At 57.3% G+C, this 21,400-nt stretch overlaps 3 protein-coding genes across 3 annotated transcripts; 2 read left to right on the top strand and 1 right to left on the bottom strand.

The window, feature by feature from the left end:
- Nucleotides 1–295: 295 nt before the first annotated feature.
- Nucleotides 296–1,173, top strand: MED31 (mediator complex subunit 31). Its single transcript, XM_066636200.1, has 4 exons — nucleotides 296–331; nucleotides 430–507; nucleotides 597–693; nucleotides 782–1,173. The coding sequence occupies exons 1-4, from the start codon at nucleotides 322–324 to the stop codon at nucleotides 972–974; spliced, it is 378 nt and encodes a 125-aa protein (XP_066492297.1). The 5' UTR covers nucleotides 296–321; the 3' UTR covers nucleotides 975–1,173.
- Nucleotides 1,174–4,402: 3,229 nt separating this feature from the next.
- Nucleotides 4,403–5,453, bottom strand: TXNDC17 (thioredoxin domain containing 17). Its single transcript, XM_066636325.1, has 4 exons — nucleotides 5,256–5,453; nucleotides 5,067–5,148; nucleotides 4,906–4,981; nucleotides 4,403–4,615 (listed from the first exon to the last, which is right to left on the bottom strand). Exons 1-4 carry the CDS (start codon nucleotides 5,407–5,409, stop codon nucleotides 4,547–4,549), a joined length of 381 nt encoding a protein of 126 aa, XP_066492422.1. The 5' UTR covers nucleotides 5,410–5,453; the 3' UTR covers nucleotides 4,403–4,546.
- Nucleotides 5,454–5,495: 42 nt separating this feature from the next.
- Nucleotides 5,496–18,882, top strand: KIAA0753 (KIAA0753 ortholog). Its single transcript, XM_066636505.1, is given in 16 exon segments — nucleotides 5,496–5,561; nucleotides 5,882–6,392; nucleotides 7,075–7,184; nucleotides 7,295–7,357; nucleotides 7,794–8,012; nucleotides 8,532–8,682; nucleotides 10,483–10,727; nucleotides 10,939–11,108; nucleotides 11,533–11,998; nucleotides 12,000–12,089; nucleotides 14,878–14,961; nucleotides 15,473–15,610; nucleotides 15,749–15,830; nucleotides 16,342–16,459; nucleotides 17,198–17,413; nucleotides 18,180–18,882. Coding segments are annotated over 16 exon segments (2,811 nt in total). The 5' UTR covers nucleotides 5,496–5,531; the 3' UTR covers nucleotides 18,298–18,882.
- Nucleotides 18,883–21,400: the final 2,518 nt, after the last annotated feature.

The raw sequence follows: 21,400 nt of genomic DNA, 5'->3' as shown, positions 1-21,400 counted from the left end.
TGCCTCCGCTCCCGGCCGCACGGGCAGCAGGGCCGGCCCAGCCTCCAGGCCAGCGGAACCTCGCCTCAGGCAGCCAGCTGGAGGGGCCCGGGAGTGCCCGGGAAACAGCGGCGGACGGCTGCGCTCGAGCGCGTCCTCGGGGCGGCCGAGGCCGCTCCCCTCCGGCGAGCCCGGCGCCGCCTCCCTTCCCGGCGGGCCTCCCGCGAAGAGGCCAGGCAGGGGCGGGGCCAGGGCAGCGGCGGGGCGGGGCCAGGGCGCCCGGCCACGGCCTGGGCTCCCAGAGTGCCCCGCGCGGCGCCAGTGCGCAGGAGCGAGAGCGCCATGGAGGCGGGTGCGTCGGCGCTGCGCGGCCGGGGGAGGCCTGGCGGGCGGCGGGGGGCGCCCCGGAGCGCCGCTGACGCTGCTCGCCTCTCTCTCTCTTCCCCGCAGAGGACTCCGGGCAGCGGCTGCGCTTCCAGCTGGAGCTGGAGTTCGTGCAGTGCCTCGCCAACCCCAACTACCTCAACTGTGAGTGAGGGGGCGGGCGGGCGGGGGGCCTGCTCCGGGCGGGGGGCCCTGACCTGACCTGACCTGACGCGCCTGTCTGTCTCCCGCAGTCCTGGCGCAGAGAGGCTACTTCAAGGAGCGGCCCTTCGCGAACTACCTCAAGTACCTGCTCTACTGGAGGGAGCCCGAGTACGCCAAGTACCTCAAGTACGCGGGGGGGGGGGGCTGGGCTGGGCGGGGGGAGAAGCCTCCTGCAGGAGCCCACCGCAGGAGCCCACCGCCGCTCTGCCCGCAGGTACCCGCAGTGCCTGCACATGCTGGAGCTGCTGCAGTACGAGCACTTCCGGAAGGAGCTGGTGAACGCGCAGTGCGCCAAGTTCATCGACGAGCAGCAGATCCTCCACTGGCAGCACTACTCGCGCAAGCGCCTGCGGCTCCAGCAGGCCCTGGCCGAGCAGCAGCCGCAGCCCAGCACCACCCTCAAGTGAGCGGGCCGGGAGCCTCTCCCCTGGAGCCGGCAGGCCGGTTGCTGGGACCGCTTCCGCCTGCCGCTCAGCGTGGCCGCGGCAGGTGGTTCCGGCCTGGCAGCGCCCCGGCTTGGGAGGACAAGGAGACCTTCCTCCTGGCACTGGCAGAAGGAGCACCTGGATCTGGAGGGGAGGCAAGAACAATAAACGCCAAAACGACTCTTGCCTGATTGTGCTGTCAGGTTCGTGAGTGGGGGGAGCGCAAGTGAGCAGGCGACCAGCCAGGGAGACTCTTGCTGTGGAGCGGCAGAGGCTGTGTCGCCTCCCAGCAGCCTGCGAGAGCTGCAGGCCACACTTGAGGGGAAGGTTCCCTTGTACGTCTCTAGCTCAGTGGGCCTGTGTTGCACACCGCTGGTTCTGGAAAGCCGCCTACCCACCCAGGCAGGAAGCGTGCCTGGTGCCATGCAAAGGCAGATCCCCACTGTGTCTTGCAGGCCAGGGAGTGGGGTGCTTTAGCCCACCATGCACTCTGTGGTTGAGTCCGTTTCCTGCAGTCTAGGTGTGCTGCTGTCAAATCCTTTCTTGACTTCCTGAGATTTTTCACTTTGTTCCCAGCTGTAACCAGTTTTGACAGAACTGCACTTGTTTGCACCACCATTACACCATCTCTCCATTGTGTCAGGGAAAAGGACCCTGGAGAAGGCAGGCTGACTGAACGGAGTCATGCCTAGTGGTTAATGTGTGCAGACATGCACACACCCCCTTCCTGCTCCTTGCTTGCCCTTTCCTGGGTCGGGGCTGAACGGGGACCCTTGCTAGTAGGTTTTAACCATTGCCACACCCAGCTGGTGTGATGGTGGAGCTAGAGATTGGCTGTCTGGGGAGAAAAAACCTTCCCAAGAAAGCACTGAACTCCAGTTGTTATTAAAAGTCAAACCTGCAGTACCGTCTGCAGAGAGAAATAGGACAACCCACTGAATTACCTTGAATGTAGACTAGGTAGGCAAAGGTAAAAATATAACTGGTGTATTAAAGTTGAAAAGAAAAAGGAATAGGGGGGTATAAAAATAAGGCTGATGGGAAATGCCTGCACTCTGCTGGCTGTACAGAAGAGTCTGATCAAATGGATACCATAATCAGCATCACCCAGCAGATGGGGCTACAACGGTGCTCAAGAACAAAGCCTCCACCAGCCATTTCACTAAACTGGGACTGAAGAACATGGAGAAAATTCCCTGAATGGGTTTGTCTAGAAGTACTGTCCTTATTGTAGCTATCCATGTGGCCAAGGAATCCTTGACCACTGGAGAGCAAGTGGGTGGCTTCCGGGTATCAGCATTAGGTTCCCCACAGATGGGCAACCAGTTTAAGTGCTGGCTAACTTTTAACTGCCTGGAGTTAGGGGTAAGCAGTGAGGCAACACCAAACTGTTCAGGGTGGTAAAAACCAGTTTGTGAAATGCTTCAAAAGTACCTTTCCAAACAGTGCTGGGCCAACAAGTGACAAAGGCAGTTCAATGGTGGCAAAGGTAAAGTGATGCACACTGAGCAGAAATTCCAATGGGGTCTTAACTGTCTCAGGAAAAGGGTCTTGCAGTTGTGAAGAGTGCCATGGAAATGTCAGCCCAGATGCCAAGGAGGACACTGCAGAGCTGGAAAAGGGCATCCTCCTTAGGAGGAAGATTTGGGGCTTTTTAGCACAAAAACAAGATGGGAAGGGAACAGGACATGATCTACTAAGTCAGGGGTCTCCAAACCTGAGCCCGGGGCGCAGATGTGGCCTGCAGCAAGCCTCTATCTGGCCCGTGGCCAGTCTCTGATCCCCTGAGAGCCTCTGGCCCAGTTGACCAAACACAGCCAGAGTTGTGCTTATGGGGTGGTGGAATGGGGGTCCATTTAAGTGTGTGCTTTATTTCTTGGGCTGTATTGGTGCTTGGAGAAATCCTGGGCATTTGAGCCCATTCATTTATTCATTCATCTAAGTTCCATCTCTATTTAAATTTTACATGTAATTTTTTTTGGGACACTGTGCCAGACACTTGGCCCTTTGGCTGAAAAGTTTAGAGACCCCTGTACTAAGTGATGCATGGCATGGAGGGAAATGTTATTTTGCCACAGAGCACACCAATTGTTTGGTGCCAGGTGTCATGGTGGCCACTTGCCTGAATGGATTCAAAAAGGGAGCAAGAACTCCATGGAGATCAGACCTGTCAGTGGCACATGCTTTCATGTACCAGTTGAGGGGGGTCAGGAATGGGGCAGCTGCAGGGCTTTTATGTGCATAAGAACATAAGAACAGCCCCACTGGATCAGGCCATAGGCCCATCTAGTCCAGCTTCCTGTATCTCACAGCGGCCCACCAAATGCCCCAGGGAGCACACCAGATAACAAGAGACCTCATCCTGGTGCTCTCCCCTACATCTGGCATTCTGACTTAACCCATTCCTAAAATCAGGAGGTTGCGCATACACATCATGGCTTGTACCCCATAATGGATTTTTCCTCCAGAAACTCGTCCAATCCCCTTTATAAAGGCGTCTAGGCTAGCAAGGTTTTTATATGTGGTCTAGCAAGGCTTTTATATGGTTGCTGCATGACACATAGAAGCATGAGCTAGTTTAAACTGCTTCAGTACTAAAAATTCAGTTGGAAAGAGCCAATTGGCAAGCTCCAAAACACACTTAAGCTCTCCTACCTCTACATGTCAGGGTTGTACAGGAAAATTGCTACTTAAGTCATAAGAGACTTCAGAGTGAAGACTTCAGCCTTCAGAGTGGCTGAAGCAGCAACACTGTTAGCAAAACCACTAAAGAGTGGGGAGAGATAAACATACACAAAGGATACTAGTTATGGACCTGGCCTATTACCCTGCAATGCTACCACCTCCCCACATCACACCACCCCCTGGATACTGATCTAACCGCACAGAGCCTTGAACAACATGTAGGACCACTTCAAAAGCCTTCTGAGGCTTCCAGAGCACTCAGTACTTTCACTCTCCTGGAAGTACTGCTTAAGAGTGCTCCAGAAGCCTCAGAAAGCTTTCTGAGTGGCCCCCGAACACCACGCGGGGCTTTGCCTGCCCACGGCTCCAGGCAGGTAGAGATGGCAGCAGTGCCAGGTGCTTTTTCCTGCCTGCACCCACCACTGAGTGATACTGAAATGTCAATATGAGAATGGTCAGAGTGCCAAGGGATTATTGCTTTTTAAAGGGGCAGGACAGCAAAGAGCACAAGCGTACCCCAGACTGAAACCCACTGGACCTATTAAGTACTGGCGACTGGTCCAGCAACCCTTCAGCAGTGCAAGATGTGCTCCTTTTGCATTTTGGCTGCTGGGAGTCCGGTATTGGGGCTCACAGATAAGCTCGACCACATCCACCTCAAGGTCAGTCTGTCCCCTCTGGCGGATTTCTCTTGCCACCTGAAGCACTTAAAGTCCAGACAAGCGTTGCAGAGAAGTGTTTATTTGGATCTACTGGTCAGCCTGTGCAAGTGCTTCCCTTATCCAGACCTGCTGGCACAGGATTTTGGCTGCCGGTCCCCTTTCCAGGCAGGTCTCCAAAGGGCGGAGCATCCTCTCCAGAGGAAGACGCTAGTCCTCCGTGAACAGCATGCGCACCAGCTCTGCCTTCAGGCACTCTTCCTCCACCAACTTCTGAGGCTGAAAGAAGCCAGTGTCAGGTCCCGCCCCAGGCAGCGGCTGCCGGCACTTCACGGCAGCAGCCTGTTCCGCGTGCTTCCCAGCGGGGCGCTGCTGCCAGGGCCGGAGCAGCGCAGGGGCGCCAGCGTCCCCGGTGCGTACGCGGCAGGTGCTCGTCCGGGGGCTGCGGCGCCAGGAGGCCCGGCCTTGTGCGCGCTCCTCAGAAGCCAGTCGCGCCGGGCAGCCTCCCGGCAGCGAAGCACAAGCCTGTCTCAGCCGCGCCCGGGGCAGGGAAGGCGGCGCCTACTCACAGTGCCGTACTTGAGCAGCGTGGGCACCGCGCTCAGCCGCAGCCTCTTCCGGAACTCGTTGTCGGGGTCCTTCCACCTGAGCAGAGCAGAGGGCGGCGGGTCAGCGCGGCCGGCCGGGGGGCGTCGTGACCCGCCCGCCCGGCCGCCCGCCGTGCACTTACTCGGCTCTGCTCCCCACTTGGCAGTAGACGAAGGCGGAGCCCTCCGGCAGGTGGGGCAGCTCCGCCCGCACGACCGGCTCAGCTGCGGGGAGAGAGGGGCGTTGGAGGGGGCGGGGAGAGGGGGCGTCCCCCGAGGACCGCCCGCCCCGGCCCCCCGAGGGCCCCGGCCCGCCCGCCTGCCCGCCTCACCCCTGACGCAGTCCGGGCACCAGCTGGCGCCCGAGGCCGGGTCTTTGTCGCCGCTGAAGTAGGCGAAGACGCGCCGACCCAGCCGCTGCTGCTCGCGGGCCGCGCGCTCGAAGTCTGCGAAGCCCCGCGCCGAGACCTCTTCCCAGCCGCCCATCGCGCCGCTGCCGCAGCCGGAAGGGGAGCGCGCACGCGCAGCCCCGCCGCGCCCCGCCCCCTCCCGGCGGCCCCCGCGGCACGGTTCCCAGGCAACGGCGGCGGCTGCGGCAGGCGGGAGCGATGGAGCGCGGGGGAGCCCCACAGACTCAGGTAAGGCCCGGCTGCTCCGGACGGAGGGGCGGGGAGGGCCTCCTGCCGCCGCCGCTGCGCAGCGGAGGGGGACGGCGCTTGCGGGAGGAGCGCGCCTCGGTCCTCGGGGGCGGCCCCGCCGCGAGCGGAGAAAGGCCGGGCCTCGGCGGCGGGCTGAGCCGCGACGCGCAGGGCAGGCTGCCTGGCCCTGCGCCCTGCCGAACGCGGCCCGTCCTGCGCTTCCGGCGTCCCCGCCCGCCGCCTCCTGAGGGCCGCCGTGGTGGGCGTGGGGTGCGCCGGGCTCCGCCTCGCGGCGCTGAGACGTGTCTGTTGCTCGGCAGCTGCGCTTCAGCCGGAAGGGCCCCGCGCCGCCTGCAGCCCTAGCCCGCTGCGCCAGCCCTCGGCCCGTCATCATCGAGAGGCTGAGGCAGGCGGGGGAGCCGCGGGGCGCGGGTGCCGGCGACGGGCTCTCGGGGGGCTCGCTGGCGTTCTCGGCCGTGTCGGAGGAGAAGCTCAGCCGGGCGGTGCAGCTGGCCAGGAGGGACGTGAGGCGCAGGCAGCAGGAGGGCCCGGCGAGGCGGCACCTGTCCCGAGGAGAGGACCCAGCGGAGCCCGGGGCTGCGGCAGCACCTGCTGCGCCCGCAGCGCACCCAGAGCCGGAGGCGACTGGCTCTGGGGCAAAGGTCTACCTCTGTGCGCCGCCTGCATCCGACTCCCCCCCCACACGGGATCCAGGGCCGGGGCCACACCGGGGTCTCCAGAGCAAGGATGAGAGAAGTGCCCTGGAGGTCAGGCGGCTGCAGAAGGAGCTGCAGAGCTACGTCCAGAAAATGGAGGAGCTGGCAAGGAAAGGTGAGAGTGGCCAGGCAGCGGCTTCTGGGCAGACGGCACTTCTGCCCGCTCTGGCTTCCCAAACTGGGTAGGCTAGAGGGGTGGGTTTCAAAGGAAAGTGATGTGGGCGGGCGGGTGGTGTTGTGATGTTGGGGGGAGCCAATGCTGGTGCTTGAGCCACCAAGGTCTCTAGGACTGGGGCAGGAACGGGTCACCTTCTCCTGTTGGCTGTGCCGTTGGGTGGCAAGTGCCCATGTTGGGGGTGGGGCCAGGACAGCTGGGAGGAACCTTTGCCACATTCACAGGTAGGTAGTTTTTTTATTTCTTGAGTATTTGGTCAGGTGAGCAATAGGCTGGAGGTGCACCTGACCTGGTGCAAGTTTCAGCCCCATTGTGTTAGTTGCAACTACCCAGGCAGTCTTCTCAGCTGCTGCCTAATGTGTGTTGCCTTTGTGAGAGTCCTACTTGCGCCCGTGTTCCAATTTCCCTGGGGCAGCTGAGGCTCCCCTGCCGCCTGAAGCGCAGCATCCAGTGGGCTTCTTTTGGTCTCAGCCCTGACAACTCTCTGGTTCCTCTTCCCCCCTGCTCTCAGTGTGGGCTTTTCTAGCAGTCCACTTCCACTTTCAGGCCCCAAATGTCCTCACGTGCATGCCTGAGCCCAGACTCCTTGTCTTGTCTTTGACTGTACTGATCCCCTCCCCAGCCAAGAAAAGTGAGGAGATCCTGGATCCTGCTGAAGAGCTCCGAGCCCGAGTCTGGAGGCAGGAGCAGGCGGTGCGCTCTGCCCGGATGCTGTATGTGCTCCAGCAACAGGTGTGGCAGAGTCCTGGGGGCCACTTCTCTGGGTTCGTTTGAAGCAGTGCTGGCTGGGACAGAGTCAGGCAACAATAAATAAATGTTTTGCTTTTTGTATTACTGAGTAGGTAAAAGAAATCCAAGAAGATCTAGAGAAGCTGAGTTCTAAGAAAATCAAGCATACCAAGAAGGTGAGAGGGTTGCAAACTGTTCTCATGATTTGGGCAGAGGAAAGAGCTTGAAACTGGGGGGGGGGGTGTTGTCCCTTGCTCACGAGCTGTGTGCTCGTTCTGGGGTGTCATTTAGTGCTCTTGCATCAGTACGGGATCCCAGCCTACAGTCCTTCTTTTGAAGCGCTTTTCTGGTGCAAGTGGCAGTAAAGGGATGCTCTGAGTCCAGGCGCAGAGGGAGGTTTTCCCCCACAATTGTGCAAACAGCGTGCAGACACGTAGGAAGAGCCCTTGGAGCCAGACCAAAAGGCCCAGCTCTGGTGTCTGACCAGCCTCCTGCTGATGAGCAACCTAGTTTAGAGAGGCTGCCTGTGGGCTTGGCCCTTGCAGCCCTGGGTGCAGTCCAGCCAAGTCACGGCAGGCCATTGTTCTCTGTCCTGTCCACCCTGTGATGCAGTCGCAAGCCATGGCCAGACTGGCAGCCGCTCACCGTGGAACTGTCCGGGCTCTGCAGGGGTTTGTCACTCACTTGGCTGACCCAGTGAAGCAGCAGTCAGCCTCTGCCCACTGCAGGGAGCTGGGCAACCTCATCCGGCAGCTCTCCCTTTGCTCCGCTCGCCTGGAGGCAGACTCCTCCATTCCGGATGCGGTCGTTGATCTCTTGCTGCAAATTGAGGTGAGGAATGAGAGGCGTATTGAGTTGCTGCTGAGGGTGGTGGTGAAAAGAGGCTGCCGAACCCCTTGCAGCTGGGGGCAGATCCGCCTCTCGCTGAGGGAGTGCTGCCCGTGCAGCTCTAGGACTGATGCTCCTTGATAGCGTAGCGTGTGTGACGTGGAGGCGGGACAAGTAAGTGCCACAAAGATGGCTTTTTCCTGAGATCTTAGAAATGGCTCCAGTCCAGAAACATCCATGGCTTGGATGCTTTTGCATGCTTTTGCGTGCAGAATTTCAGGGCCAGGGTTGGAATCACACTCCTGTGCTGTGACTGTTTCTCCATTTGCAGTGGGTCCAGCAGGAGTGGGTGGCAGGTGGGACAGCCTGAGTGTTGTGTTCTGGGAGAACAGTCAAATGAACCAGTAGCCAGGAAAGGCAGTAACCAGAGATCCCAATGATACCTGTGCTTTGTGCTCTGCGAGATGGGAAGTGGCCCCTGTGCCCTGCGTGTGTGATAAGAGCTGCAAATTGTTGTGCCAGGACCTGGAGATGCTGTCCAAGAAGGGGAAGAAGCGCCCCATCTCCGCGTCGCAGGTCGAACCCGTGGCAGGCAGTACCAGGTTGCCAAAGAGAGAGAAGGTCCGCGTGCCCGAGCCCCAGAACCCACTGGTGACCAGGAGGCTCCTCCCTGGTGGGTCTTCTTGGCAGAGACTGGGTTGGTTCTTTCTTTAGCAGCCATCCTGTGGGGGCCTGTTTTTGCAGAGGCAATCACGCTGTTGCCTTTGACTCGCCTAAAGGCAGCGTGAGGTTTGTGACCCGGAGTGCTACTTCCCAATTTAACACTCGGAGGGAAAGTACAGCAGAAAATAACTTGTTTATTGCTGGTACCAAAGCAAGGCAGTCAGTTGTCTCAGATCGCACGCAAGTGCAGCTAGATGTAGCTAGCTTTTATACTTATTTCAAACATAGACAAGCAAAGACAAAGGGTCCTGTAAAATCCCTGCCACACTCAAACGCCCCTTTACCTCTCATATTAGTTGTTGTCTTGGCAAGATAACGCAGACCAGCTCTGTCTGGTCTTCAAGGACTAGGGTGCTAGAGAGCCAGGCACTGGGTCAGGGGTGGCTCACAGTTCCTTGCTAACAAACATTTTAGGCTCACAAGCATTTTAGAACATAAGAACATAAGAACAGCCCCACTGGATCAGGCCATAGGCCCATCTAGTCCAGCTTCCTGTATCTCACAGCGGCCCACCAAATGCCCAGGGAGCACACCTGATAACAAGAGACCTCATCCTGGTGCGCTCCCTTGCATCTGGCATTCTGACTTAACCCATTCCTAAAATCAGGAGGTTGCGCATACACATCATGGCTTGTACCCCATAATGGATTTTTCCTCCAGAAACTTGTCCAATCCCCTTTTAAAGGCGTCTAGGCTAGACGCCAGCACCACATCCTGTGGCAAGGAGTTCCACAGACCGACCACGCGCTGAGTAAAGAAATATTTTCTTTTGTCTGTCCTAACCCGCCCAACACTCAATTTTAGTGGATGTCTCCTGGTTCTGGTATTATGTGAGAGTGTAAAGAGCATCTCCCTATCCACTCTGTCCATCCCCTGCATAATTTTGTATGTCTCAAATCAGGATCAGAGTCAGGACTCATGTTAAAATGGCGTTACTTTGGTTAGAGTTTAGTGAGAGCTCTTGGCCCATGGCATCAATGTTCTCCAAGATATAGGGCAGAGGTGAGAGAGGCCTGGGTCAGGTCACTGACTAGCCTTAGATGATTGACGCAGACATGTTCTGACTCTCGCTGTTGGTCTCCTTGGGCACCCTGTACTGCGGGAAGAAGGCAGGGCGTAAATGCATTGAAGAAGGATGTGGTGCAGTTTGGGAGCACTGACACCCCTGCTGCACCAGGAGCACGTCTGGGCTCCTACCCTGAGCCCATCCAGTACAAAGGGGCAAACGAACCCTAGTCCCTCGACCAGCATCCATGGAAACACCAGCCCCACCTACCAGTTGCGGCAGCAGCCTGATAGCGGCCCCATATAGCCCTCAGGCCTGCGAATCGCCGCCCTACAACCAACCCCAGAGCTGGTAGGCAGGGAATTTGGTGGGGCTTTGACAGCAGAGTGCTGCCCCCAGATTCAGCAGCAGCCCATCTCACCTGGAGACCCCCTGAAGGGCCACCTGGCTCTCCTGCCTCTCATTGGCTTCACCTGGGGGGGGGGCGACTGGTAGTCCACTGTGGCAAAGCAGGATGCAGAGGGCCCCCTTGGGCCTGGTCCTGTAGGACTTCTTCCGTGAAGCTCGGGGTGGCAGTAGATGCTGGGCTAAGGTCTCACAGCTGCTTGGCCAGAGCCCCTTAGAGAAAGGTAGTCTGCACCGTGGCAGTTCACTCTTGCCTTTCCATGAAACACATGTTGCAGGCGAGGCTCTCTCTGTCTCTCTGCTTCTGGGTGCTCAGGGGTATCTGCTCTCCTTCTGCAGAAAAGCAGGACTGCACATGTTTGCCTTTAGATGAACGTGGCACGTCTGGCGAGAATCTGGCACCACACAACAGATTCGGCCCCCGCAGCACAGCAGCAGCCCCTGAGAGCCTACCAACTGTGGAGTACGAGACAGCTGGGCACATCAGGCAGCAGGTCTTGGGGAGGTCCAGGCCTGGGAAGATGGAGCTTGGTCGTGGCAGCGCCCCCCTGAGGAAGAGAGGAGCATTGGCCCCCAGACCGCAGGTGCAGACCCTTCCTCTTCCACTTCCTTCTCAGTTCTATTTCTGATTTCTGGGGCTGCCAGACACCGTCTGCCCTGGCACGTCTGGTGTTCAGAGCTACTGCTGTTAGAATGCAGGTGCTGAAGGCCTGGTCTGTGGAGTCTGCCTCTAAACTTAAAACATGCACAGCATGCACAGAAGCATTCTTAAACAGCAGAGTTGTTTCTTTAAAGGGCAGCTGTCGACCTTTCAGCTCCAAAGCTATACCGCCCCTGTCCAAGCCAGTCCACTTCCAGGAGTCCACCGTGGCCTTCCGCTTGAAGGAGACCAAGCCGCCTCTGCAGGAGACCAGAAGCCCACGGGGAGCTGCCCAGCCCCCCTCCCCTCTCTCTTCTTCGCACCGGTAGGTTGGCAGCTCTCAGGGAGTGTAGTGGTGAGGCTGGGTTCTCTGAGCAGCTGGAAGTGAGCCAAGAGCCTTTCCTGGCAGCGGCACCTGCCCTCTGAGGCCAGCCATGCTTTGGAGACCTACCCCAGGGCGGAAGTGAGCAGGTGTCGTTGCTGCTCTGAGCCTCTGGCTGCATGGAGCTGGCTCTCTTCTGGCTGCATGGCTTCCCCCTCTTTCTTAAAACATCCAAAGACGCGTTTCCTGCATGGGCAGAGGAGCTGCCCTGGTGCCTGCATTGTGTTTCTTAGCCCTATGGGTGACCTGCTCCCTCCAGTGTGCGGCACAGACACTTTCCCACTGCTGGCACTCCTCAGAGCGGGACATGGGGGCTGTCAGAATGCCCGTGGCTTACTCTCCTCCCTCCCACCCACCCGCTACCCAGATTTCCTGGCAGGCAGGCAGGCAGAGGTCCTCGAAGCAGAGAGCCAGTTCCTGAGTGCCAGAGGACAGCAGAAGCAGGGCCTGCAGCCCCTGGAAGAGACACTGCCAGGTGGGTGAGGAAATGGGGGACTCAGCTATTTGGATTCTGGCGGTCACCTGAACTGCCCACTCACTTCCTCACGGTTCGAGCAGCTTTTCAGTTGCTTTACCCCCATTTCCAAATCGTCGTCGTTCTCCAGGGCAGGAGGAGGAGACTTCCCTTCCACATGGGCCAGCCTTGTGCTTGGTTTCGAAGGCCAGCCTGGGGCAAGGGGGAGACAGAAACAGTCACTGCCAGGCAAGGAGTCTTGTCCTGGAGGCTTGAGGAATCCTCCCCGGGTGCAGCGCTTGGTTCCTCTGTTTTTGTATTTGGTGAGCTGGCTGCTGATGAACAAGTGCAGCGTGGTGTGGTGGTGACACTGTTGTTCCAGGGCCAAGGGCACCTCTCCAGCCCGGATAGCAGAGGAGGTTGAAAAAGCCATCCGCGCACGTCTGGAGCCTCTCCTGGCCAATGCACAGGTACGCCGCAGAGGCCTTTGCTGATGTCTGTCACTGTGTTGACCTCACAGGTGGTTGCCGCTGGTGTCTTGTTGTATGTTACAAATCAGGCTGAGCACAGAACAGAGCCTTGATAGTCCATGATGTTATTGCCTGGAGTCGTGGGGGACAGAGTGGGAAGCCTGACTTGGCTCACATTCCCCTGTTGTAACCACAAGAGTGTCGTGGGAGACTTTGTCAAGGGCTCTGCTGACGTCTGGGTCACCAACCCAGTCACTCTGTCAGAGAAGGAGAGGAGGAGGTTCTTCTGACACAATGTGCACTTGGCAGACCAGTGCAGGCTCCTAAAATCACACCATTTTCCTCTGAATGCTGCCAGACAGTCCGCTTAAAAATCTGTTCCAGGGACTTTCTGGGCATCCACAGCAGGCCGACCTGCAAGTTTGTCTTTTCCTAGTTCTTCCTCTTTCCTTTTCTTAAAGACAGGTGGCAACATTTGCTCATCTCCAGCCTTCTGGCACCTGACCCGTTTTCCAGAGTACTCATAGATTACGGACCTGGCTCTGAGATCCTATCCGCCAGCCCCTGCAGGGCTCTGCGAGGCAGCCGTCTGGTCCTGAGCCTTCTGGTCTAGCTTGTTTTCACTCACAGTAACTTGGGGCTCCCTGCCCAGTTTTTTGCCCATCTTGAGTCATGGTGCCCCCGATTTTTCATTGGGTTGGGCCACCATCCACTGGTGAGAGGAGACAGGTGCAAGCCAAGTGTTCAGCCGCTCCGTGACAGCTTCATCACCTTTTCTCAGCAGCAGAGCTGCCACTTCCCTACCCTTTCTCTTTTTCTGGATGAAACCAGAAGTACCCTCTTGATGTCTTTGCCGTTCTCTGCCAGCCTCGACACATTCTTTATGCCAGCCTTCCAAGTATCACCTCTGTGGGTGCTGGCTGGGTTTGGGTACCTGTCCGCTCTGAACTGACCCCTCTTGTAGAGGTGCCTCTTCCTTCCTTTTCCATTCTTCCAAACACTCCTTGTGCTGCAGCCACACTGGTTTTCTTAGAGGTCTCCCAGCAGATCTTCCCATGGCGAGAAGAAATGGTTTGGATTGTGCCTTTATTGTCTCATAAGGTCTCAATAGCCCACCCTTCCTGGACCGCTTCCTCTTTTACCAGTCCAAACTGGACATGTCTTACTTGTTCTCTGAGCATCCGCTTTCCATAAATCCAGAGTACGTATCTGGCTGGCCTTAGTCTGCCTTTCCCTTGACGTCAAGAATTCCAAGATGATGCAGTCGCTTTTGCCCACGGCCCGTGCCTCTTTTGCCTTCACGACCGATTCTTCCCTCCTGGTCAGAATTCAGTCTCGGGCAGCAGACGCTCGTTCCTTCCTCCATCTTCTGAATGATGAAATGGTCCACAAGGCAGGTCAAGACTTTGTTCTGTGGAGTGAGGATGGCGGCAGAGAGGAGGTCTCCCAGCACCATCTTGGCTTGCCTCACAGAAACCTTGGTAATCCGAATCGACCAGGTGGCCTGCCACAGACTCCTGTGATGGTTGGCCTTCTTTTGCTCTCCTCTTATTTTTCTCCAGACTCCTCCTGTTGTGCTTCCGCACAGCAATTCCAAGACTTTTGTGCAGATGTCTGCATTTTGCCATGTCATGCAGGGTCCCCTCCCTTTCCATCACGTCTGAGCCGGTGACACCCTCCTGGCCCCACGTTCTGCTCCTGGGTCTCCTCCCACCAGACTGCATTGGCCTTTCCTGTCCAGGGATTTTCCAGACACTTTTGTGCATTGCCCGTCCTCTGTGCATTGCAGTACCATACCGGGGGGAGGGGAGAAGGGGTTCAAATGCTGTGGGCGCCAGGCTTGGGGGGGCAGCACCATGCCATCATTCACTCCCACCAGCAGCGTCCCCCCATGGCACTCAGTCAGCATACCAATCTGAGGGTCACCCTCCCAAAGGTGTTCTGACGGTCGGGGGGGAGGCAGCAGGCACAAGGAGGCACTGCCAGGCAGGGCGGTGTTCAGGAAGGCCACAGGTGTATAGGAAGGGTGTTTGGAGCCGGCACTTGTGCCCTACCCTACCCTGTCCAGACCCTTGCAGTCTCTGGAGCCCCGCCCCCCCAGCACCTTCAGGCAGCATTGTTTGTCCCTACCTGGATCAGCAGGATGGGCTGGTGGTCCCTGGCTCCAACTGCTCTGCCATGTCCCAGATACGAGTGGCTCCGGCCACACTGTGGTTCCCGAGTCTGGCCTGCCGCTGTCCCTCTCAGTGGGGGGTCCCCTACCATCCCACACATTGTCTTCTTTTTGGGGTGGTGTTTGGGTTCCTCCCATTCCTGGTGCCAGAGTCGTCATCCTCTGTGGAGTTCAGGGTGGCAGTTCTTGTCCCAGTAGGCTATGAGAGCTTGGCATCAGATGTTTGGCTACAGAGGCCTCACAGGTGGCCTAGCTTCATATGCAGGCCCACAGTGTGGTGTCAGGCTCCTGTCTCTGTCGCCAGCTGGAGAAGTGGCATTGTGGGTTTCCAAGAGCAAGAACCACCTTGTGCAGTTCAACTGTTGTGTCTCCTCCTGCCCACTCCCTCCCCCACACTGTGCGGCAGCTGGAGCAACAGCATTTGGTGTTGCTGACTCTTCTCGCTCCAAAGAACTGGCATGAAATGTGTGGCTGGGGTGGCTCAGTCCACGGCAGGAAGCGGATTTCTCCCCCTCCATTGGCCTTGCTTCGGAGCAAGAATCATTTTTCTTCCCCAAAGCAATCACTTTGCAGGGAATGCTTGGTAATCATTGTGTATTACTCTGTTTTCGTTAGAAGGTGAATCTCTCCTTGGAAAGAACCATTGGCCTGAAGGAGCCTTTGTGGGAGAACCAGCCGGCACCCCCCCAAGTTGGCAAGGTAGGGTGTGCTCTGGCGACCAAGGCTTGGAACAAAGGCGGGGGTTGGATGGTGTCTCTGCAGTGCATCCTGGGGGGGGGGGGAAGCCGAGTGTGCTCTTTCCCAAGGCAAGCTGCCTGTGTGACTGGAGCACTCCTTCCTGCCTGGGCGATGGGCTGGGACGGGGCCAGTGCTGGCACCAGCAACTGCCCAGCCAAAGGCATTGCAAGACTTTTCTTGAGAACGTCCAGGCATGTGAGAGTTGCCTCACCAGGTGTGACCTTGAGAGAGAGGCTTGGCTCTTGATGTACCGTGTGCAGGACCAGTGGAGCCTCTTATGGTTGCTGGGTTTCTCTCTGGGAAGAAATTCATTGTGGTGTTTGACACTTTCTAGTGGAGAACCTGAGAGGGCATTGGGACACCCTGTGGATGGACGAGCCGCATCCTCTCACCCTGGGCTGGGGCAGAGAGTGCCTACTGCAGGGACAAGTCAGCTCCAAGAGCCTGACTCATGCATCTGTTGTGTTATCAGGCTGCTGTTGCTAGTGTCCTGGGTGCCTCGACAGAGGGCCCTGCTCCGGAGCGGTGCAGAAGGGCTGAGCAGGAGCTGTCCCCAGCGCTGGGCCTGCCTGATCTGGACGCGATGCTCCAAAGGATGGAGGAGATTGAGGTGCGTGGGCCCACTCCAGTGCCCATAACCAGAGACTTGGGCCCTGCTGCTACGTCTCCGGAAACAGCTGGCCCTGGGGGTAGCACCTTGGCTGGGCCCACCAAGTTGTTGAGGGCAAGCACCTGTGTTTGTTTCCAGTACTCCCAAGAGGCTGTGCGCCAGCGATACAACCAGATAGTTTATTCTGACCTTGAATTCTGGACCCAGGTGGAGAGAAGGGGTGAGTCCCTGACTGGAAGTGAGAGGGGTGGAATGGGGTCAGAAGTCAGGTGAAGGCACCATTCCAAGGAGGACAGGGTGAGTCAAGAGCTGCTGGCCAGGGCTTTCACATGTCTGGGCCCTGAATCTTTGGCTGCCTCTGAGGGGAGGGAGAGGCTCCTGGCTGCTGAGAAGACTCTTTAGATTCTCACTGGCTTGATGAGGGGGGAACCATCTTCCAGGGAGGGCGGAGTCAGGAGCTTTTGCAAAACCAACCCTATGGTGTGATGTTCAGGTCTGGGGGAAGGAAGTTTCCCTGCAGTGATACCTCCGGAGCTGTGAGGGGGTGCAGCCAGGAGTGAGGCCAGGCTGCCTGTTCTGCCAGCCAGTGTGTCTGGGGGATGGCTGCTGGCCTCCCACTGATTCATGGATGAAAGAGCTCATGGAGACTTTGGCAGCTGAGCCCCTCCTTGAGACTGGGGTGACAGGGCTGGAGCTCTCCCTGCCAACTTCTCCTCTTCTTCCTCTTCTAGTGGAAGATGCCTCAGGAGGCCAAGAGCCTCAGGCCCCTTGCCCAGTGCAAGTCACCAAGCTGGATGGTCGAAAAGAGCCACACGTCAACATTGTCTTAGAAAGGCCCCTGGATGCCAAGTGAGTAGGAACTTTGGGTGCCTGTTGTGGCCTGCAGAATGGGCAAAGATGCCTTCCTTGCTTGTGATAAACTCTGCCCGCCTCTACTCTGACCTCTGCCTTGGATGAGCTTCTCTGACATCATGGAATCTGCCTCAATATTTCTAGAGGTCAAGAGGTGGCGGCAGCAGCACCATTTCTATGAGGCAAATAAGTCAGGGCAGGAGGAGAAAAGCAGTGGCAGGGGCTGTGCACAACTGACCTGGATGTAGGCGGGGGAGGGCAAGTGGGCCGATACACCTTCCGCAGAGCCCTTTGGGAGGGGCTTCATCAAGCTCAGGAATCCAGTCTTCAGTCAGGCAGGTGTCCAGCACAGAACCGGGACTGCTGTTTACAGGGCGAGGGAGCAACCTTTATCTTAAGCAGGTGGGGGAGGGGGGCTTTTCTTAAACACAGCCAGATGTCCAGGTTACTTGGCCCCTGGACTTTTTGCCCTAATCCTGAGGCCTTGGGAGACCAAGGGACCTCAGCAGGAACTCATTGGGAGGACAGAGGGAAGGGTGGAGGATGTGGGAGAGTTAGGGCAGGAGGATTTATGTGCCCTTGATCCAGAGGCAGCCTTGGAAGGTGAGTGGAGCCAGCCAGGTGGGTCAGAAAGGCCGGAAGAAATAGGGAGGGTGAATGGCATCTGTGAAGCCCTGGGCTGTCCTTTTTGGGGGTCTGGGCAGGCAGAGCCCTGACCTAGTTCTGCGCCTGCAGTGCTGCTGAGGACTTGGAGACAGAGGAGCAGTTGGGTCCTGGAAGTCGGGCTCTGCAGCCCACCGCTGGCTCACACAGGGAGGGCGGCACCTTCCTCTCAGTGCCCCGGAATGTGCTCCAGAGTATCTGCAATTACGGTGCCCGCTATGAGCAGCACCTCCAGCGCCTTTCCCATGAGGAGGTGGGAAGCTTCAATCCATGGCACGTGGCCCAGAGGTAAGAGGCGGGTGCCAGGCCTGCTGGCTGCAGGTAGCGTGGGAAGGGTGTGGTGGTCCAGATCCATCACTTTGCCACCAGGTGGTGCTCCAGGACTTGCTGGGATACAGCAGGCGAGCAGAGTCCTGTGCAGAGGACCCCCCCCCCCAAAGCACACAAGTGTTGGCAGGCAGTCCCACTCTGCCTTCGCTTTCCAGCTGACGCCTTCTGTCTCCTCCCTGCTGAGCAGAGCCAGCCACTGCTGCCACTGTCCATCCTGCCTTCTCACACCCAGCCTCCCTCCAGTTCCCTGCCCCAGGGCAGTGCTCTTGTGTTTGTGGTGGAGTGAGGGAAGACACTCTTGGGAGGGGGGCCTGGCTTGCTATTTACCTCTTGTCTCTTGCCTTTGAAGTAGCCCAGCTGCACCCTCTGAAAGGCAGCCTGCTTTTCTTCTTGGCTGCTGTATTCTGATGCAGCTCTGGCTCTGAGCATCTGAAAGGAGAGACTAGATGGGCAGAAGCTGCATGGGGGCCAGGCTGGGTGGAGATTCCAGAGGAGTGCGGGGAGGGGCCTCTTCCTGCCACCCCAGCTTCCTTTCTTGGTTGAAGAAGGCGTGTCCCGTTGCAAGCCCCCTGCTTGCCTGGTAGCTGAGCTGCCCCCCCCCCCAGAGAGACAGGCAGTGGCACCCCCCCTGTGCCGCAAATCAATGCAGCCCCTGGGCCTGAGCAGTGGAGCTGGGCCCTGGAGCACTTGCCTGGCTTTTGAGCATCCCTCTCTCGCCTTCCAGCCTGGCAGAGGAGCTGGTGGAGGAGGCTGTGGGTGACGTGGCTGCGGAGCTGCAGGCCTTGTGTGAGGACTACGCGGAAGCTGTCTTCACCTCGGAGTTCCTGCAAGCAGCCGAGTAAACAGTTCTCTCCCTCCTACTGAGGAGCAGCTGCATCTTGGAGCAAGGACTGCTGCGATGCCACTGCAGAGCAGGAGCTACATCTCTCAGGGTCCTGCTGTTGTTGCGTTCCTCCATCTTTAGGCATTGCTCCCATGTGAAAGATGGAGAGAGGGCCAACAGTGCAGACTTGGTTGGCCCAGATGCCACTTGCTGCGTGGAATCAAGGCCTACACCCACTGGCCCTGCTTTCCAGAAGCCCCCCTCCAGAAATATGGGGGTGGGTGCTAGGGTGCCTTCCTGCAACTGACTTGTGAGTCCTGAAATGGTCTCCTGGATTCTCTTCTTGGCTGCTCAGGCCTCTTGGAAGGACAATGCCAACTCTGCACACTTTGAGAGGCAGGGCAGAGCCCTGGGGCAACAGCCTGACTTTCCCTTGTGGTGCTTGCTGGTGGGCCAGGGCTCTTGAAGTCCCTCCCTGGGAGCCAAGCTCCTGTCGGCCATGGCATGACAAAAGGGAAGTGGCTTCTGCACGTGCCAGAATTGTCCACTTCCTGTCGTTCAGGTTCTCTTAAATCACTTCTTGTCAGGAATAAAGCTTTATTTTCCTCCAGAGAAAGGCAGCTGTCCTTGTGTGACTGGGTGTAATAAGTTCCTGCTCTGGGTGGAGAGGCTCTTTGCACAGCTTGCCCCCCCCCACTCCAGCAGGCCAGGCTGTGCAGGTTGGAATGGGGGAGCTTGCTCCTCCCGGGGCCAGCCCTGCCTTGCTCTGAGGTATGTGGGGGCATCTGGAGCTCCTGGGGTTTTGGGTGAAAGGGGCCTGAGTGAGTGCTGGCGTTCCTCTTGCTTGCCCTGCAGCTGGCAAGGGGTTTGGGAAGAGGAATGAGTGTGGCCAGGATCAGCTGGAGCTGAGTCCTTCCCTGTCTTCCTGACCCAGTGGGACTGCCTCCCTGAGGGCACAAGACCCTGCTGTGACTGAAGGGGGGGCCAGTCTGGGGCAGGCATACCACCAGAAGACAAGGGATGGAGTGGGGCTGGGTGGCTCCAGAGCTCACATGAAGCAGGCCTCTGCCCACTGTGGAAGAGCTAGAGCTCCTTGGGGCACTTGAGACTGGTGGTTGGTGAGAGAACCTTGAAGAGGTCTCTGTTGGCTGCTGGAGCAGCCATTTTGGCCCAGCACTGAAGCATGGGGTGGGCAGAGCCAAGGGGGGACAGGTGAGCTGGGGACAGGTGTGCTGTTTCTGCCCTGTCAAACCATGCCTGCCTACGTCCTCTCCATCCCCAAGGACCAAGAGAGCCCCTTTGCCTGACATTTATTTCCTGGGCAATAAAACGTGCAGTGGTCAAGGACATGGTCAGAGGTGGAGCCAGCACAGGCAACCGTAAGCCATCTCCCTCTGGCCCTGACAGGGCAGGCTTCAGCTTGGTGTTTTCCCGGCCCAAGACCCCCTCCCCTGCTGCCTGGAAGTGCCTTCTGGAGAGCAGCCTGCTCCAGGCCGGACCACCTTAGGCTGCTGAATCCTCTGTCCAAGTCTTCCCCCCCCCAGCACAGTTTATTGTTCTGGCTGCCCTCCTCCTTGAGGCTTTGTAGCGGAGGGAAGAGCTCCAGCTACAGCTGGAGAAGATGTTTCAGACCTCATTGATAAATTAAAGATCAATAAGTCACCGGGCCCTGATGGCATACACCCAAGGGTTATTAAGGAATTGAAGAATGAAGTTGCAGATCTCTTGACTAAGGTATGCAACTTGTCCTTCAAAACGGCCATGGTGCCAGAAGATTGGAGGATAGCAAATGTCACGCCTATTTTTAAAAAGGGAAAGAGGGGGGACCCGGGAAACTATAGGCCGGTCAGCCTAACATCCATACCGGGTAAGATGGTGGAATGCCTCATCAAAGATAGGATCTCAAAACACATAGACGAACAGGCCTTGCTGAGGGAGAGTCAGCATGGCTTCTGTAAGGGTAAGTCTTGCCTCACGAACCTTATAGAATTCTTTGAAAAGGTCAACAGGCATGTGGATGCGGGAGAACCCGTGGACATTATATATCTGGACTTTCAGAAGGCGTTTGACACGGTCCCTCACCAAAGGCTACTGAAAAAACTCCAGACAGGGAATTAGAGGACAGGTCCTCTCGTGGATTGAGAACTGGTTGGAGGCCAGGAAGCAGAGAGTGGGTGTCAGTGGGCAATTTTCACAATGGGGAGAGGTGAAAAGCGGTGTGCCCCAAGGATCTGTCCTGGGACCGGTGCTTTTCAACCTCTTCATAAATGACCTGGAGACAGGATTGAGCAGTGAAGTGGCTAAGTTTGCAGATGACACCAAACTTTTCCGAGTGGTAAAGACCAGAAGTGCTTGTGAGGAGCTCCAGAAGGATCTCTCCAGACTGGCAGAATGGGCAGCAAAATGGCAGATGCGCTTCAATGTCAGTAAGTGTAAAGTCATGCACATTGGGGCAAAAAATCAAAACTTTAGATATAGGCTGATGGGTTCTGAGCTGTCTGTGACAGATCAGGAGAGGGATCTTGGGGTGGTGGTGGACAGGTCGATGAAAGTGTCGACCCAATGTGCGGCAGCAGTGAAGAAGGCCAATTCTATGCTTGGGATCATTAGGAAGGGTATATTTTGAGAACAAAACGGTTAGTATTATAATGCCGTTGTACAAATCGATGGTAAGGCCACACCTGGAGTATTGTGTCCACTTCTGGTCGCCGCATCTCAAAAAAGACATAGTGGAAATGGAAAAGGTGCAAAAGAGAGCGACTAAGATGATTACGGGGCTGGGGCACCTTCCTTATGAGGAAAGGCTACGGCGTTTGGGCCTCTTCAGCCTAGAAAAGAGACGCTTGAGGGGGGACATGATTGAGACATACAAAATTATGCAGGGGATGGACAGAGTGGATAGGGAGATGCTCTTTACACTCTCACATAACACCAGAACCAGGGGCCATCCACTAAAATTGAGTGTTGGGCGGGTTAGGACAGACAAAAGAAAATATTTCTTTACTCAGCGCGTGGTCGGTCTGTGGAACTCCTTGCCACAGGATGTGGTGCTGGCGTCTAGCCTAGACGCCTTTAAAAGGGGATTGGACGAGTTTCTGGAGGAAAAATCCATTATGGGGTAC

This window comes from Tiliqua scincoides, chromosome 8 (genome assembly GCF_035046505.1).
Source record: "Tiliqua scincoides isolate rTilSci1 chromosome 8, rTilSci1.hap2, whole genome shotgun sequence".
NCBI classification, from domain to species: Eukaryota; Metazoa; Chordata; class Lepidosauria; order Squamata; family Scincidae; genus Tiliqua; species Tiliqua scincoides.
Note: the sequence above shows the minus strand (reverse complement) of the source record. Positions and strands in the feature narration are given on the sequence as shown.